At 36.2% G+C, this 15,005-nt stretch overlaps 1 protein-coding gene across 1 annotated transcript; it reads left to right on the plus strand.

Moving 5' to 3' along the window:
- The first annotated feature begins 8,903 nt into the window (after nt 1-8,903).
- LOC149246359 (UDP-glucosyltransferase 29-like) lies at nt 8,904-10,696 on the plus strand. The gene has a single exon (XM_089455678.1). The coding sequence runs from the start codon at nt 8,988-8,990 to the stop codon at nt 10,452-10,454; it is 1,467 nt and encodes a 488-aa protein (XP_089311804.1). The 5' UTR covers nt 8,904-8,987; the 3' UTR covers nt 10,455-10,696.
- The last annotated feature ends 4,309 nt before the right edge of the window (nt 10,697-15,005 follow it).

The raw sequence follows: 15,005 nt of genomic DNA on the forward strand, positions 1-15,005 counted from the left end.
TCCTTTAGTGCCATCCAAGGTCTATTTTGTAATTTTTTATTTTTATTTTTTATTTATTTTTGGCTCCTTGTCATCCTGTATTGTTGGTTATTGATGTAAGTTACATACACATTTACTTTTATATCGAGGACTATGGTTTTTCCCTCTAGGCTCTCATGCTCATACGCGTATTGGTTGTATTATGCTTGCTATGTTACTATGCTAGGATACAGTTCTCTCCTTATAAATTGGACTCCATTCATCAACTAATTATTTAATTCATTTGACATGTAAGGTCCACTGGCATACTACTTCAATTCCAATCTGCAAACAAATTGTTATCTCATTGTTTGGGATGTATATTGGTAAGCTTGGGTCATTTCTTGTAGGGCATATCTAGGGAGGGATGGTTGTCTTATTTACCACGTGTTGATATATATCCTTCTATTTATTGATCATGTGATCCTCATGGACTTTTCTCCTAATGGTTTGTAGAGACAACTATATGTCCTTTCATGGTTTCAGGATCTTCAATTAATATATTTTAACCTTGATAAAATGTAAGTAATGAACTTCCATGCATTGTAGTGGGCCCTTTCTGAATTCCACTTTCAATTTTTGGGGGAAGAGATTGAGGTTACCACATTATACACCTACTTGGGGGTTCAATGAAAATTTGTTAATCTTGTTGGCCCTTAGTTGAGCTTCAGGCATGCCTTCTCACTATGACTCATCGAGGCATATGGATCCCTCACCCTTCTAGAGAGACACTACTTCCAAGGTCACTTTCAAGACATCTCAAAAAGCCCAAAATCAAACCATTGTGTTTGAATTACAACCAATATTCAAGTTGATCCTGTTGGAGAGAACTACAGTTAAACTAAGGAACAAGCAAGCAGTACAATATATGGTGCAAAACCAGAAAATTTATGGACATAAGATGAGATGCACTAAAACATGTTTCCATGTTACTAGAGAAGCTAAAAGAGTATTCTCTTATCTTGCAAGGTATATCGTGGGGTGGGGGTGTATTTTCATAGGTGCGGTACCTAACCTTGCAACAACCTATGTTTCTCCAAGGTCACTAAAGGTTATGTTACAAGTTACAACTATGCTAACAGAAACATCCTCCCCCCTTCCCCGCCCCCTGTTTCTACATTTTTTGCATTGAAATTAGTACAAAACATCCTCAAGATCATGCCATTCTTAGCTATTAGGTAGATCATGCCATCAATATACTCAAGTTGAATTTATGGCCATCTTGTAGCCTTGTCACAACATGTTGTCTGCACCTCGGTAACAAAGTGTTGGTATATCAAGCATCAACAGTAGTCATTTATCTTTTAGTCTCAGTAATTGTCCAACCTTCACTTCCCTTTTTGTGTTGTTTTTACATCTTTCAATGCGGTGTGTTGTCGCTACCAGAGACAATCTTGGATTGCTTACAAGACCAGTTCTTGGGTACATCTAAATTGGTGTGTCTCAAATGATTCTCAAGCAGGAGGAGACATCACCCATGTTATATACACATATATAAGAGGCATGAGTTGGTTCTTTCATCCAAAGATACAGGTTATGTATTTCAGTGTTTCCACACATACATAGTTCCCAGAAATATAACAGAAAATAGTGGAGGTTGATCACTTCAAAGGCTTATAGTTTAATCAGCTTTATGGAATAAATGAGAGAAGACAAAGAGAAGGGATAACTCAAAATGTAGAGCTCAAAACACCAAGAATTCTGTATTAAAAACATAGAGCCTAAAACCATGAGATTTGCTACAATTATCTTAGTTACAAGTAGATATAATGGACTAAAAAGAAACTAGATGATGTGATTCATGTAGTGCAGTTTAAAGATATAATTTCAACCCATCAAATAGGCATGTGCACTAACATCTCAATGTGAATCTGTAGGCAAGTATGAAATATGCTAGCATTTATTGTTACATGAATTCAGAGAAGAAAATAGACAAAATCGATGAAAACAGGAAATAACACATTGTAATACTTCAAAGGGGGAATCACCACTACTCCTGTGATATTCTGCAAGATCTATGTAACTAAGTGATACAGTCTCACAAAAATATCAGCCTTTCTTTGCAGATTTCAGAACCTTTATTCAATGTTTCTACCCCCTATCTATAAGAATAGGGGGTGTGTTATCAATCTTGATACAGCACAAAATATCCCTCAACCGAGTCTCAGTTGTTAGATCAGCTTGTTGTCTCGGCTAGGGAAGGCTTTGTGTCCCAAAAACATCACAAAAATAGTAATTGCCTCATAAAGGAAAGCACATCGCAAGATCAAAAAACAGATGAAACATTAATGCAATATCTATGCGCCTCTCCCTGTAATTACTTCGGCTTCAGGTTGTATCTAGTTCACAGTATGGTCTCCTGTGCTTCTTAGCTAACTCTTGTCATTTCTTCCTTTAGTGCCTTTGGCGTTGACCTTGGAAGCGGGTCACAAAGAGCCATTTCTGAGTCTGCCCACACTTATTTTTAAACTCTCCCTCTTCTTGATTTACTACTATAGCTGCTTTCGGCACCGACCCTGTCATTTATGCCTTTATTTCATTCGGCGCTGACTTCCGGATCCTTGTCATAGTGGGCCTTTTCTGGATCAACCCATCCCGTGCCTTGAATGCACCACCTACTCTTCTTAAAACCATAGATGTCGAACCATCACCCCCTTTAAATCTTTGTTAGATACTATTGGTGCCTTGAAAACGCCTGCTGTCGTGTTTCATATTGTACCCAGGAGTCCTTCAAATATTTGTTAAAATACTATTACTCATTTACTTATAATTAAAAACTAGATTAAATAATTTTTTTACTTATTAAAAAGAAAATGACAATGGTATAGAAAAATATTCTTAATATATGATGTAATTTAAAAAGTTCAACCAAATAATCTTCTACTATAATGAAACATGGTAAACTTTAGTAAAATGACAATGGTATGGAAAAATATTCTTAATATATCATGCAATTTAAAAAGTTCAACGAAATAATCTTCTACTATAATGAAACATGGTAAACTTTAGTAAAATCCTATTAAATATCATTAACCATGATCAAATCATATTTATTCATTTTAATGTAATAAAAAATTACATGTTAAAGATTCGCCTGTTTAAAATAGATCTAAACTAAACTTCTTTATTTTTAAGCAATTCGTTTAATTCCCTATGCATATTATTTATGGTATTCATTTAAAATGTCGAACCCCACAACGCATCTAGTTAAAACATGTTGAATGTGTATCATTATGTATATATTTCTTGTTATTCATTCGTGTAATTAAGAAAAAAAAAAACCTATCGAACCATCTTGTCCCCGGAATATCAGCGTATTCCCGTCGAACTAGCGAAATGAAAAACAATAATCATTTAGGGTTTGTCGATAACACACCCCATCTCGTATCTATCAAATCTCAACCACATATGAAGAAAATTACAATTAAAATTAACTTCATAAATAAAAGAAAAGTAGAAAAAATAAAATTGCTATTAAACACACCCCATCTGATATCTATCAAATCTCAACAACCTACGAAGAAAATTTGAATTAAAATTAACTTCATAAATAAAAGAAAAGTAGAAAAAATAAAATGGCTAGTAAAAACAAGCCAAGGTTGCCGTACTATGATGGCATAATTGTTAGATCAGAGTATACATACATCGGATTTATACTCAAAGACTTTGATGGTAATAGTAAAGAATAATTCACAGAGACACACAAATGGAGAAACAAGAAGATTATTCAATCAGAAACACCGGAATAGATAAAACAATCATTGGAGAATAGAAATCACTTTGCATTACATAACAGGCTTGGGCCTTGGCTTGCTTTCTTTGGCCAGAGAAATTACAAATTTATAGAGGCAGAAGAAGGATCTAGAATATTATGTGTGATTCAGATGGAGATCTGGAATGATCTAGAAACCATTGGCGGTGTAGGAGAATCTAGAATCCTAGAGATCTAAAAAAATCTAATCTAGAAGGATCTAGAACATTGGGTGAATTTGGCTTCACACTTAACATTCTCCCACTTGAAGCCAAATAAGAGTCATCAAGTCACACCGAGTCCTACCATGCCTCTACATAACTCATGTTTATTTCATGGTAGAATCTTAGTGAGCATATCAGCAGGGTTCCTATCTGTATGGATCTTTTCCAAGGATCACTGTTCTTCCTCCAACACATGCCGAATCTAATGGTACCTTAAGTCAATATGTTTGGTTTTTGAATGAAATGTTAGGTTTTTCGCTAAGTGAATGGCACTCTGGCTATCACAATATAACACATACTTGTCCTGTTTTATTCCTATCTCTCCTGGGAATTGTTGCATCCACAACATCTCTTTACAAGCTTTTGTTGCAGCTATGTACTCTGCTTCTGTTGTAGAGAGGGCTACTATTCTTTGTAGCATTGACACCCAAGATATTGTTGCACCTGCAAATGTATACAAATAACCTGTAGTGGACTTTCTGGTATCCATATCTCTAGCCATATCTGCATCTGTAAATCCTTCAAGCATAGTCTTATCATGACCAAAACATAAACAATAATGACTATTACCCTTGAGATACCTTAAAATCCATTTTACTGCTTGCCAATGTTGTTTGCCTAGATTGGTAAGGAACCTGCTCACTACTTCCACTGAATATGCAATGTCTGGTCTTGTGCATACCATGGCATACATTAAGCTGCCAACTGCTAAAGCATAAGGAATTCTGCTCATCTCTTCTTTCTCCTTGTCATCACTAAGACATAATTCAGTACTGAGCTTGAAGTGGGCTGCAAGTGGTGTACCAACTGGCTTTGCATTCTTCATATGAAACCTGCCAAACACCTTCTTGATATATTTTGCTTTTGACAGCCACGACCTTTTGTTTTCCCTGTCACGCATAATTCGCATGCCCAATATTTGTTGTGTTGGTCCCAAATTCTTCATTGCAAATTTGCTACCCAAATCTTTCTTCAACCTATTGATCTTATTCTTATCATGCCCAACAATCAACATGTCATCCACATATAACAATAATATGATATACTTTCCTTGATCATACCTCTTGATATAGACACAATGGTCAGCGTCCAACCTCCGAAAACCATGTTCCAGCATGAATGAATCAAATTTCTTGTACCATTGTCGAGGTGCCTGTTGCAACCCATAGAGACTCTTCTTCAACCTACAAACAAGGCCTTCTTTGCCTTTTTCTATGAAGCCTTCGGGCTGCTCCATATAAATTTCTTTCTCTAATTCACCATGAAGGAAAGCAGTTTTTACATCTAACTGTTCACATTCTAGGTCTAAAGCAGCAACTAGACCAAGAACGACTCTAATAGATGACATTTTAACAACAGGTGAAAAAATTTCAGTGAAGTCAATACCTTCTTTTTGGGCAAAACATTTCACAACCAGTCTTGCTTTATACCTCTCATTCTTTTCGTTACCTTCATGCTTAATCATGTAAACCCATTTGTTTTGTAGAGCCTTTCTACTTTTTGGGAGGTTTACCAACTCCCAAGTTTTATTTTCCTGCAAAGAGTTTATTTCTTCTTCCATTCTTTACTGTGCTCGACTTTACAAGCTTTTTGAAAACAATTAGGTTCACCTTCATCAGTCAACAAAATATAGTTTGAAGGAGGATACCTTTGTGAAGGCTTATGAGGCCTAGAAGATCTGCGAACCAACTATGGTGGTGCATTATCAAGTTGACTCTCCTGTAAAGGTTCCTGCAAGATTCCTTCTTCTTGTTGTTCATTATTTTCCACTTGTTGTTCTTCATGCTCCTGAATTTGCTGTTCATTTTCTTGTATTGGTGGTATGTTTTCCTGCTGCTCTTCAACCCTGTCAATAACTTTCTTGACTTCCAACTCACCTACAGTCCTCTTGAACATTTCTGACTCATTAAATATAACATCTCTGCTTCTAATAATTTTATGTTTGACTGGATCCTATAGACGATAACCAAGATCTTCATCCACATATTCCAAAAAAATGCATTTCATAGATTTATCATCTAGCTTAGTTCTATTTTCTTTGGGAATGTGTACGAATGCTTCACATCCAAATATTTTCCAGTGAGAATAATTCAAATTCTTACCAGTCCAAACTTCTTCAGGGATACTACCATCCAAGGCTGTAGTTGGAGATCTATTTATGAGGTAGCAAGCGGTCCTGACTGCTTCAGCCCAAAAATTCTTCTCCAAACCAGAATTGGACCACATACTTCGCACCTTTTCCATAATGGTGCGATTCATCCTTTCTGCGACACCATTCTGTTGATGAGTACTAGGCACAGTGTTCTCATGCTTTATGCCAAACCTGTTACAATATTTCTTAAATGCATTTGAGCAATATTCTCCACCATTATGTGTTCTTAAACACTTCAACAATTTGTTAGTCTCTCTTTCAACAGCAACATGGAAATTTTGAAATATTCCAAACACTTCACTTTTATTTTTCATACGATATGCCCAAACCTTCCTGGATGCATCATCTATAAATGTTACAAAATATGATGCTCCTCCTAATTGATTTGATGTTAACAGGCCCAAACACATTCGAGTGTACCAATTTTAACACATTTTTCTTTCTGTCATGGCCACCTCTAAGGAATGAAACCCTTCTTTGTCTACCATATATACAATGCTCACAAAGATCAAGATTGTAGGATTTCAAACTTGGCAATAAATTTTTACCAACAAGGATTTTTAAGCCCTTCTCACTCATGTGACCCAAACGCTTATGCCACATATCTGATGAATTTCCTTCTTTTGTTACAGTAGCCAAATCTGATTTTCCTATCAGTGTCTTCAATGTGTATAATGTTCCTATCTTGGGTCCTTTAGCCACGACCAATGCACCTTTGCTAATTTTCCAGCCCCCTTTTCCAAAGCTTGTTGAATAGCCTTCATCATCCAGTTGTCCTATAGATATTAAACTCATGCGCATTTTTGTTATATGCCTGACCTGTTTCAACAATATATCTTGTCCATCTTTCATCTCGATCTAGACATCTCCCATTCCAAGAATACTGCAAAAATGATTATTCCCCAAATGCACTCTACCATAATCACCAAGATTATATGAAACAAAACTATCTTTGCATGGGGTTACATGGTGAGGTGCCCTAGAGTCAAGGGTCCAATCAAAGCCACTGCTAGATGTATATACACATGCATCCTCTACTGAAACAGTAAACAACACATCACCATCTGTGGTTACAGCAGTAGTCTCACCTTCATTTGTGTTGGATGACTTGAGATTTGTACTGGACGGTCTCTAATCCTTTTGTCATTTCTTCCAGAATCGACATTCTTTCTTCATGTGCCCGAGTTTGCCACAATGAAAGCAGATGATTTTGCCTCTCCTTGATTTTGATTTGCCTCTTGATTTTGATTGCCCTTGCCGGCCTCAATACATTCTCCTACCACGATCAGCTAGAGCTAGAGCCTCTCCTCCCTGGTTTTCTGCAATTGACTTGCGTCGCAGTTCCTCATTCATTAAACTGCTACTGACATCATCAAACTTCAGGGTCCCTGTAGTTGTTGAAATGCTCATAGCTACAATTAAATTTTCCCAGCTGTCTGGCATAGAACACATAAGCAAAATAGCTCTAATTTCATCATCTAAAATAATTTTAACAGAGGCAAGCTGATTAGTAATAATATTAAATGCATTCAATTGTTCAGCTACTAAAACACCCTCCTTCATTTTCATCAAGAACACTTTGTTTGATGTCGTGTTCTTCTCAAATAGATCATGGAGCTTTTTCCATAATCCTTCTGCCGTCTTTTCTCCAGACACATTGAAATAAACATTCTTTGCTAAATATTGACGGATTGTTGCAATCGCCTTTCTATCTAGCTTATTCCACTCTTCATTTGTCATCGATGAAGGTTTCTTTGTTGTGCCCTCAATCGGCAAACACTGATCTTTTAAAATCAGTATATCCTCCATCTGTGATTTCCATAGGGAAAAATTAGCCCCGCTCAACTTCTCCATATCTGTAACTGTTGTCTCCATTTTCAGCAAATTCACGCCCCAAAACACAAAAAAACTCCACTTAAAAATAAAACTTTAATTATTACTCTTTCTCTTTTTAAAATACCTTTTTCAAAATTCTTGCTTCTTTTAAAATATACTTTTCAAAATTCCAACATATAATTATATATGTTTCATAATAAATATAAAAAACATATATAATGTTTTAACCTTTTTACATTTCACACATACATATGTTGGTTTGAGAAAAAAACTTGAGGTATAGGCGCAAATTTAATGTCAAAAAAAACTTATGAACACCACATTTCAACTCCAATCTCCACGGATCTCCACCTTTCAAATTCCAGCAACACGTTTCAACATAGATCCACGACCTTGTTTTTCTTGTAGCAACTATCTTTTAGTTCCAGCGTTCCTTCAACAGCTCCAAGGTAACAACCAATGTTTTAACGAACATTGCCAAAGTAAGGCGATGGCACTAAGCGGGTTGCATAGTGTATATTCGACTGCATAGTGGATATTCAACCCTAGCTCTGATACCAGTTGTTAGATCATAGTATACATAACTCACAGCTCCAGGGGTAACAACCAATGTTTTAACGAACATTGCCAAAGTAAGGCGATGTCACTAAGTGGGTTGCATAGTGGATACCAGTTGTTAGATCAAAGTATACATAACTCACAGTGGATTTATACTCAGAGACTTAGACGACAATAGCAAGGGATAATTCACAGAGACACACAAATGAAATAATCTAGAAACTAATGGCAATGTAAGAAGATCTAGAATCCTAGAGATCAAAAAAAATCTAATCAAGAAAGATCTAGAATACTCCGTGAAATTGGCTTCACACTTAACAATAATAATAAAGACACTTAACAATAATAATAAAGGTGGACGTACTCTGTGGACATAATAAAGAGTTGTGTTTTTATGCCTTTGCCCAACTACTGGTCCGCTGCAATTCTAAGTCTGTCTTTCTCATAGATGGAAGTCTCAACCTCATCGTGTTCTTCTGCTAACAACAATGGCGATGGCAGTGGCCGGCAGCTTCATGTAATGATGTTTCCATGGCTTGCTCACGGCCATATCTCGCCGTTCGTACAACTTTCAGCCACACTCGCACAGCTCGCCATTAACGTCTCCTTCGTCTCCACTCCTCTCAACATTGCCAACCTCAAATCCTTCTTCGCCCGTCATCACAATGTCCAGCCGCTGGAATTACGGTTACCGCCAGTGGAAGGCCTGCCCGCAGGGATAGAGAGCACCAAAGATCTGCCAATCCATTTAGCGCCTCTCTTCGACAAAGCCCTGGACGGACTGGAAGAGCCCCTCGAACAACTTATCCGCCAGAATTGTCCGGACTGCATCCTCTTCGACTTCGCGCAATGGTGGGTTCCCCGGGCTGCCGACAAGATGGGGATACCCACCATTTTCTTTGCCACTTCTGGCGCGGCTTTCACTGGCTATGGCCTGTCTCCATCTTGGCGATGCAACGGGGGAAAAATCTCGGCCGAGGCCCTCACGAAACCCCCGCCGGGTTATCCATCGAATGCCGTATCATGGGAACTCCATGAGGCGCACAGCGTGCTGGGCCTCTACCGAGTCCACCTGCCAAACGATATCAGTTATCACGAGCGCGCGCTCAGATGTTTTGACGGCTGCCGCGCCATTGCCATCAGAACGTGCAATGAAATTGAGGGGAAATTCATACAGTATTTGCAGAGTGTGACGGGCAAACCGGTATTCCCCGTCCGCCCACTACTTGCCGATCTTAGCTCAGCCGTAAATTCTGAGGAAGAATGGGGTTGCATTAAATGGCTAGAAGCTCAGGCGGTAGCTTCGGTCGTTTATGTATCGTTTGGCAGCCAAGTTTTTATGAGCGAAGAGCAGACCCACGAAGTGGCTCTGGGTTTGGAGGCGAGCGGGCAGCCATTTCTTTGGGCACTGCGTTGCCCTGACGAAAACCAACTTGGGGTTTGGCTTCCTCAAGGGTTCCAACAGCGTATAGGAAAAAGGGGGCTTGTGGTGGGGGATTGGGTTCCGCAGAGGCAGATTTTGTCGCATGCTTCGACGGGAGGGTTTTTGAGTCACTGTGGATGGGGTTCATTGTTGGAGGCCATGAGCTCGGGGGTTCCTCTCGTTACACTGCCTGGGCACTTGGATCAGTGCCTTAATTCCAGATTGGTTGTTCGGGAGTTGGAAATCGGGTTAGAGGTTAGAAAACGGAGCGATGGATCGCTGGACCGCGACGAGATCTGCAAAACTGTGCGGGCGTTAATGGTGGAAGATGGAGGCAGAGAAGTAAGGAGGAAGGCCCGTGAAATGGGAAATGTGTTCAACAATCAAATTCTCAGCAGCCGAGGTGAGGGCGGTATTCCATCGCAGGAGGTGTACATAAATCACTTCATCGGACACCTCCATTTTCTGAAGGCAGCTTCGCGTGCAGAATAATGAGAGTTTGAATGTTTGCATTGAAAGCAGAATAGAATAGGTAATCCGCCTTCCGCAACGCATTGTCATTGTTTCTCTTTTGCTCAATTCCGTTGTGTTGGATCCTCAAGTTATATGTGTCAATAATTATGAAATGTGGTGCTCCGCGTATAACGTCTCTATTTTAGTAATGTTAGTTACAAACATCAAATATGGGCAATGTAACATCTCTATTTCATCATCTTAATGGTTCCCTGCAGTCATACAGTTTCAAACGATTTCCCCGGAACAGATCGTTTAATTTTCAAGGAAAAAACTTGTTTTTTATAGTTGAAAATTTTGCAAAATAGCATCTATATGACTATGTCACTCATACTAGATATTTGAGCTAATGATCTCCAACCGCACAGCCACTCTCCAACAAATCACATGCATCATATCTTGATTTATAATTTCCCATATAAATCAAATTCCTTTTATCGCAGATAGTTAAGATGGCATTAGCATTGCGTTTAAAGGTTTAAATTTGATGTGATATCTTATTTAAAAAAAAAAAAAAATTTAAATTATAAAGCCACAATTTTTTTTAAAATTCTAAATTTTGGCATGATTTTTGTTAAAGTCAAATTTTGGGAAATTTACGCCAAAGTTATGAAATTTCATGATTTTAGATGTGGAGAGATTTTCTATAAAGCTAAATCTATTTGATTCTTGATGATACTAAATCTATTTCCACCCAACAAAAATAATGAATCATATAAGTGCCCAATGATCCAACTACTGATTAGTTGTTCCTGGGCTAAAAATAAATGAGGTTATATAAGTTTATTGTTGGATTTTGTCTGACCAATTATTTAACGGTGGACATATATAGCCCCTGTGCCTTTATAGCCCATGGGCAAGCTAATTATTTGTTGAGATTGTTCTACTCACTTTCTGTCTAACTATAAGCTGGTAAAGGTTATAGTAAAGTTCTAATTATCTATGCTCCTTATTTTCTAGTTCTATATATAAATATTGTAATATAATGTACACATTATTAGTTTTTGGAATTTAGATTTTCACAATTTATGAACTTTTCTATATATAAATATATTGTAATATAATGTACACATTATTAGTTTTTGGAATTTAGATTTTCACAATTTATCAACTTTTCTATAATATTTTTAACGCTTAATTTTTCCGCAATATTATATATTGCAACTTTAAATTCTAATAAATTTTCTTTTTCCTAATAGAGAAATTTGGTAGAGCAGAATTGGGTCCAGGAGTAACAGAGTTGTGATCAAGTCGAAAAACAGCATCACCTCAAGTAATTTCTATTTAATCAAAAAAACAAACAAACAAACGTTGTAGTCATGGGGGAGTTGGAACATTTTGGCCCCGAAGAAACAGCACATTGTATTGAATTCAAATTAATTATAACGTTGATGATAGACAGATTCTTGGCGTGTAGAGCACACGGGAGAAAAAGCTCAGGATCGTTTAGTTTGGTTCAAAATGCATTTTTGAATGTGTTTAATGTAATGGGAACCAAGTAATTGCTCGTGTTTTGTCTATACTTATTTATGCTATATTTGTAAAAAAAAATTTGGCGTAAATCACATGAGGAAAGACATCCAAAATTCTTCTTACAACTATTATGGATCACAGAAGCCTCAATTCAATAATATGCTATATTCCTCGAGCTATCCATAAATGGAAATTTGCATCTTTCCATAAAACAACTAGGACGTGTTTTAGTAAGAGGTAGTGTGCTTGAAACAAAGTAACAGTAGAAGAAAGTAATTGGTGATATTTTTGTCGAAGGACATCCTGTGACTGTTCAAAGGCTTTCACATTAACAACACACACAGCGAGGTGCAAAAGGAGGCAGTTGATGTAGTTATCGTGTGCAGAAAGAGTATAGGAGGCTCTACAGAACAAAGCGAAAAGCTGCTGCAATTAAATCGCAAAAGGTGTATAGGAGCTACAGAACAAGGCGAATCCCTGCAGACTCTGCAATAAGTCTTCTATACAGTGGAATAAAGAGCAGAATAAAAGCCAGGGAATTTCTTTAATTAATCTATCACACCTCTGATTTTAAATAGGTTATAAAGTTCTTGGTGCTCTGGCAGTTGTTTACTCGTAAATTTATGAATTTCCTTTTTATTTGATTTTTTTTTCCAATGATGGTATGTTTAAATTTACACAAACATTCAGGATTTAAAACATTGATAAATTTCTGAGAAGGTTATTGGGGATAGATGTTAGAAAAATAGAGTTTAACAGTTATTTATGAAAAATATTAATTTTATAGTATGGTTAATAAGATATAGTATTTTTGGTTATTATTATCTATATGAAATTAATTAGCAAGTAACAATTACACTATGTTGTAGAAAAATTATCAGAGTTTGGATTTTTGTTTCTAGAAAGTTTTTAAAATATAAATTTAAATATTTTAGGTTTATTATTTTTGTAATTATTAATAGTTATATCATTGTTTATGAAATGATAAATTTCTTTGTGAAATAATATTTTTTTATTGTAAAGTGTGTTTATTTTATTATGGAGTTTTTAGAATTTCAATTTAATTATAATTAATATCTAAATCATTTTAGATTCATTTTAAATTTGGATTTATCAAGGGTAGAGGATTAAATATTTTGAGGTGTAAATCTTTTAAAATTGAAAAGAGATTTGTTCTTCTCTGCACCTGCATTATAGATACACTTAAGAGGCATCGAGTTTGTTAAGGGAAAATTAATAATATGAGAATAAAAAGTATATAGAGTTGGAAACTATATAGATAAAGGGCCACAATAGAAAAAAGACATGATCAACAAATACTAGTTCATCATTAGATTAAAATGTCTTGATAGTTTTAAAAGAAAAGATGAACTAAATCTATCCATACATGTTTTGAAAGGAGTAAAAAAATATAGATCCATTAAAAAAAATTATAAAATAAGTTTTGAAATATATTATTTTATTTTATAAATTTTGAAATATATTAATTTGTCCTTACTATGGATACTTGAAATGTGGACAACTGAAAATATTACTGTCAAGCAATTTCCGACATCACAAACTCAAGATCTATTTCCGAACTCACGAACTCAAGATCTAGACTAGTTATAAATATAAAATTAATTTAAATACATTTAAAATAACGTCACTAGGTTACAAAAAATTATATAAAACATATAATGCATCTTATATCATATATAGAATATAAGACTATTAAAAAGATAAATAAAATAATATATTTCAAACCTCATTTTATAATATATATATATATATATATATATATATATATAGATATATCTCGAAACTTATTTTATCAAAAAAAACACTTATGCTTTTTTACTCTTCTTAAAAAATGTAGGGATAGATTGAGTTCATGTTCTCTTTTAAAATTATTAGGACATTTTAATCTAATGATGAATTGTATTTGTTGCTCATACCTTTTTTGTATTTTGTCTTATTTTTGGAGGCCTTTAATGCTTGAGTGTTTTGGGACTTTCTTTCTTCTATCTATAATGTTTCTAACTCTATATACTTTTTATTCTCATATTATTTACTCTTCTTTAACGAGTTTTTTTCTACTCATACAACAACGAGTAGCCACATGAATTCATGAGATAACGAGTTTTTTCTACTCATACAACGACGAGTAGCCACATGAATGTTGAAAATAATGGAGAATATCCTAGATAGGTAGATTTGGTTCACGTAGCCTCAAGATAGGAAGTAGTTTCTATTTCTTAGGATGTTCTAACTTCCCTAAAACCATGTATTCTATTTAATGTGTAATGGTGATGAACAATGTAGAGCGTTCTGCAGCGCCAGACTCTCCTGGTTCAGACTCTCTTTCGTAGAGCTGACCAGTGGGTTTATTTTCATTAATACAAACATTGCCATTTTTATCATGGTATCAGAGTGTCAGGGCTGAGGAACCTGTACGCTGGCTGGTGGGTGGTTCTTTGAACCGAAATCGTCGCACTTTTCAGGTGTACAGTAGCGACTGTCTCTGAAAATCGCTGAAAAACTGCTATAGTCTCTGAAATTGGGCTTATTTCAGCTATTAGTCTTGGAAAATTGGTGTACTTCAGCGATGGTCTTGGATATTTGGCAAATATTAGCGACGATCGTGTAAATCAAAGAAATTGCAAAGGGAGCCAAGAACAAGGCTGTAACTGCCAGAGAAGTTGAGTGGGGAAGCCAAGAACAAGGTTGTAGCTGACAACAGGAGGTTGTCTGGAGGCTGAGAAGGAAGCCACGAAGATCTGTGCGCATTGCAAGATCAAACAACAGTGATCTGTCTTTATCACAGATCTGGGGTAAATTTAACATCGTTTACTTGTCAATTTTTTTTCTTCTAAATTGCCAAGATGAATAACATATTTGAAGCATGCATGAACGAGCATAACAAGCTCGATGGTTCCAATTATGCAAATTCGAAGTTTAAGATGCAGACTCTGCTAGAAGCGCAGAGTGCTTGGCAGATTGTGAATGCGGATGAGCCGAAGCCCGCGACTGGATCTGCAACAGTTCCAGATTGGGAGAAACGAGAAAGCAGAGCAA

Source organism: Pinus tabuliformis, chromosome 7 (genome assembly GCF_031772625.1).
Source record: "Pinus tabuliformis cultivar Carrire ecotype Pingquan chromosome 7, CPIR1, whole genome shotgun sequence".
Lineage (NCBI taxonomy): Eukaryota > Viridiplantae > Streptophyta > Pinopsida > Pinales > Pinaceae > Pinus > Pinus tabuliformis.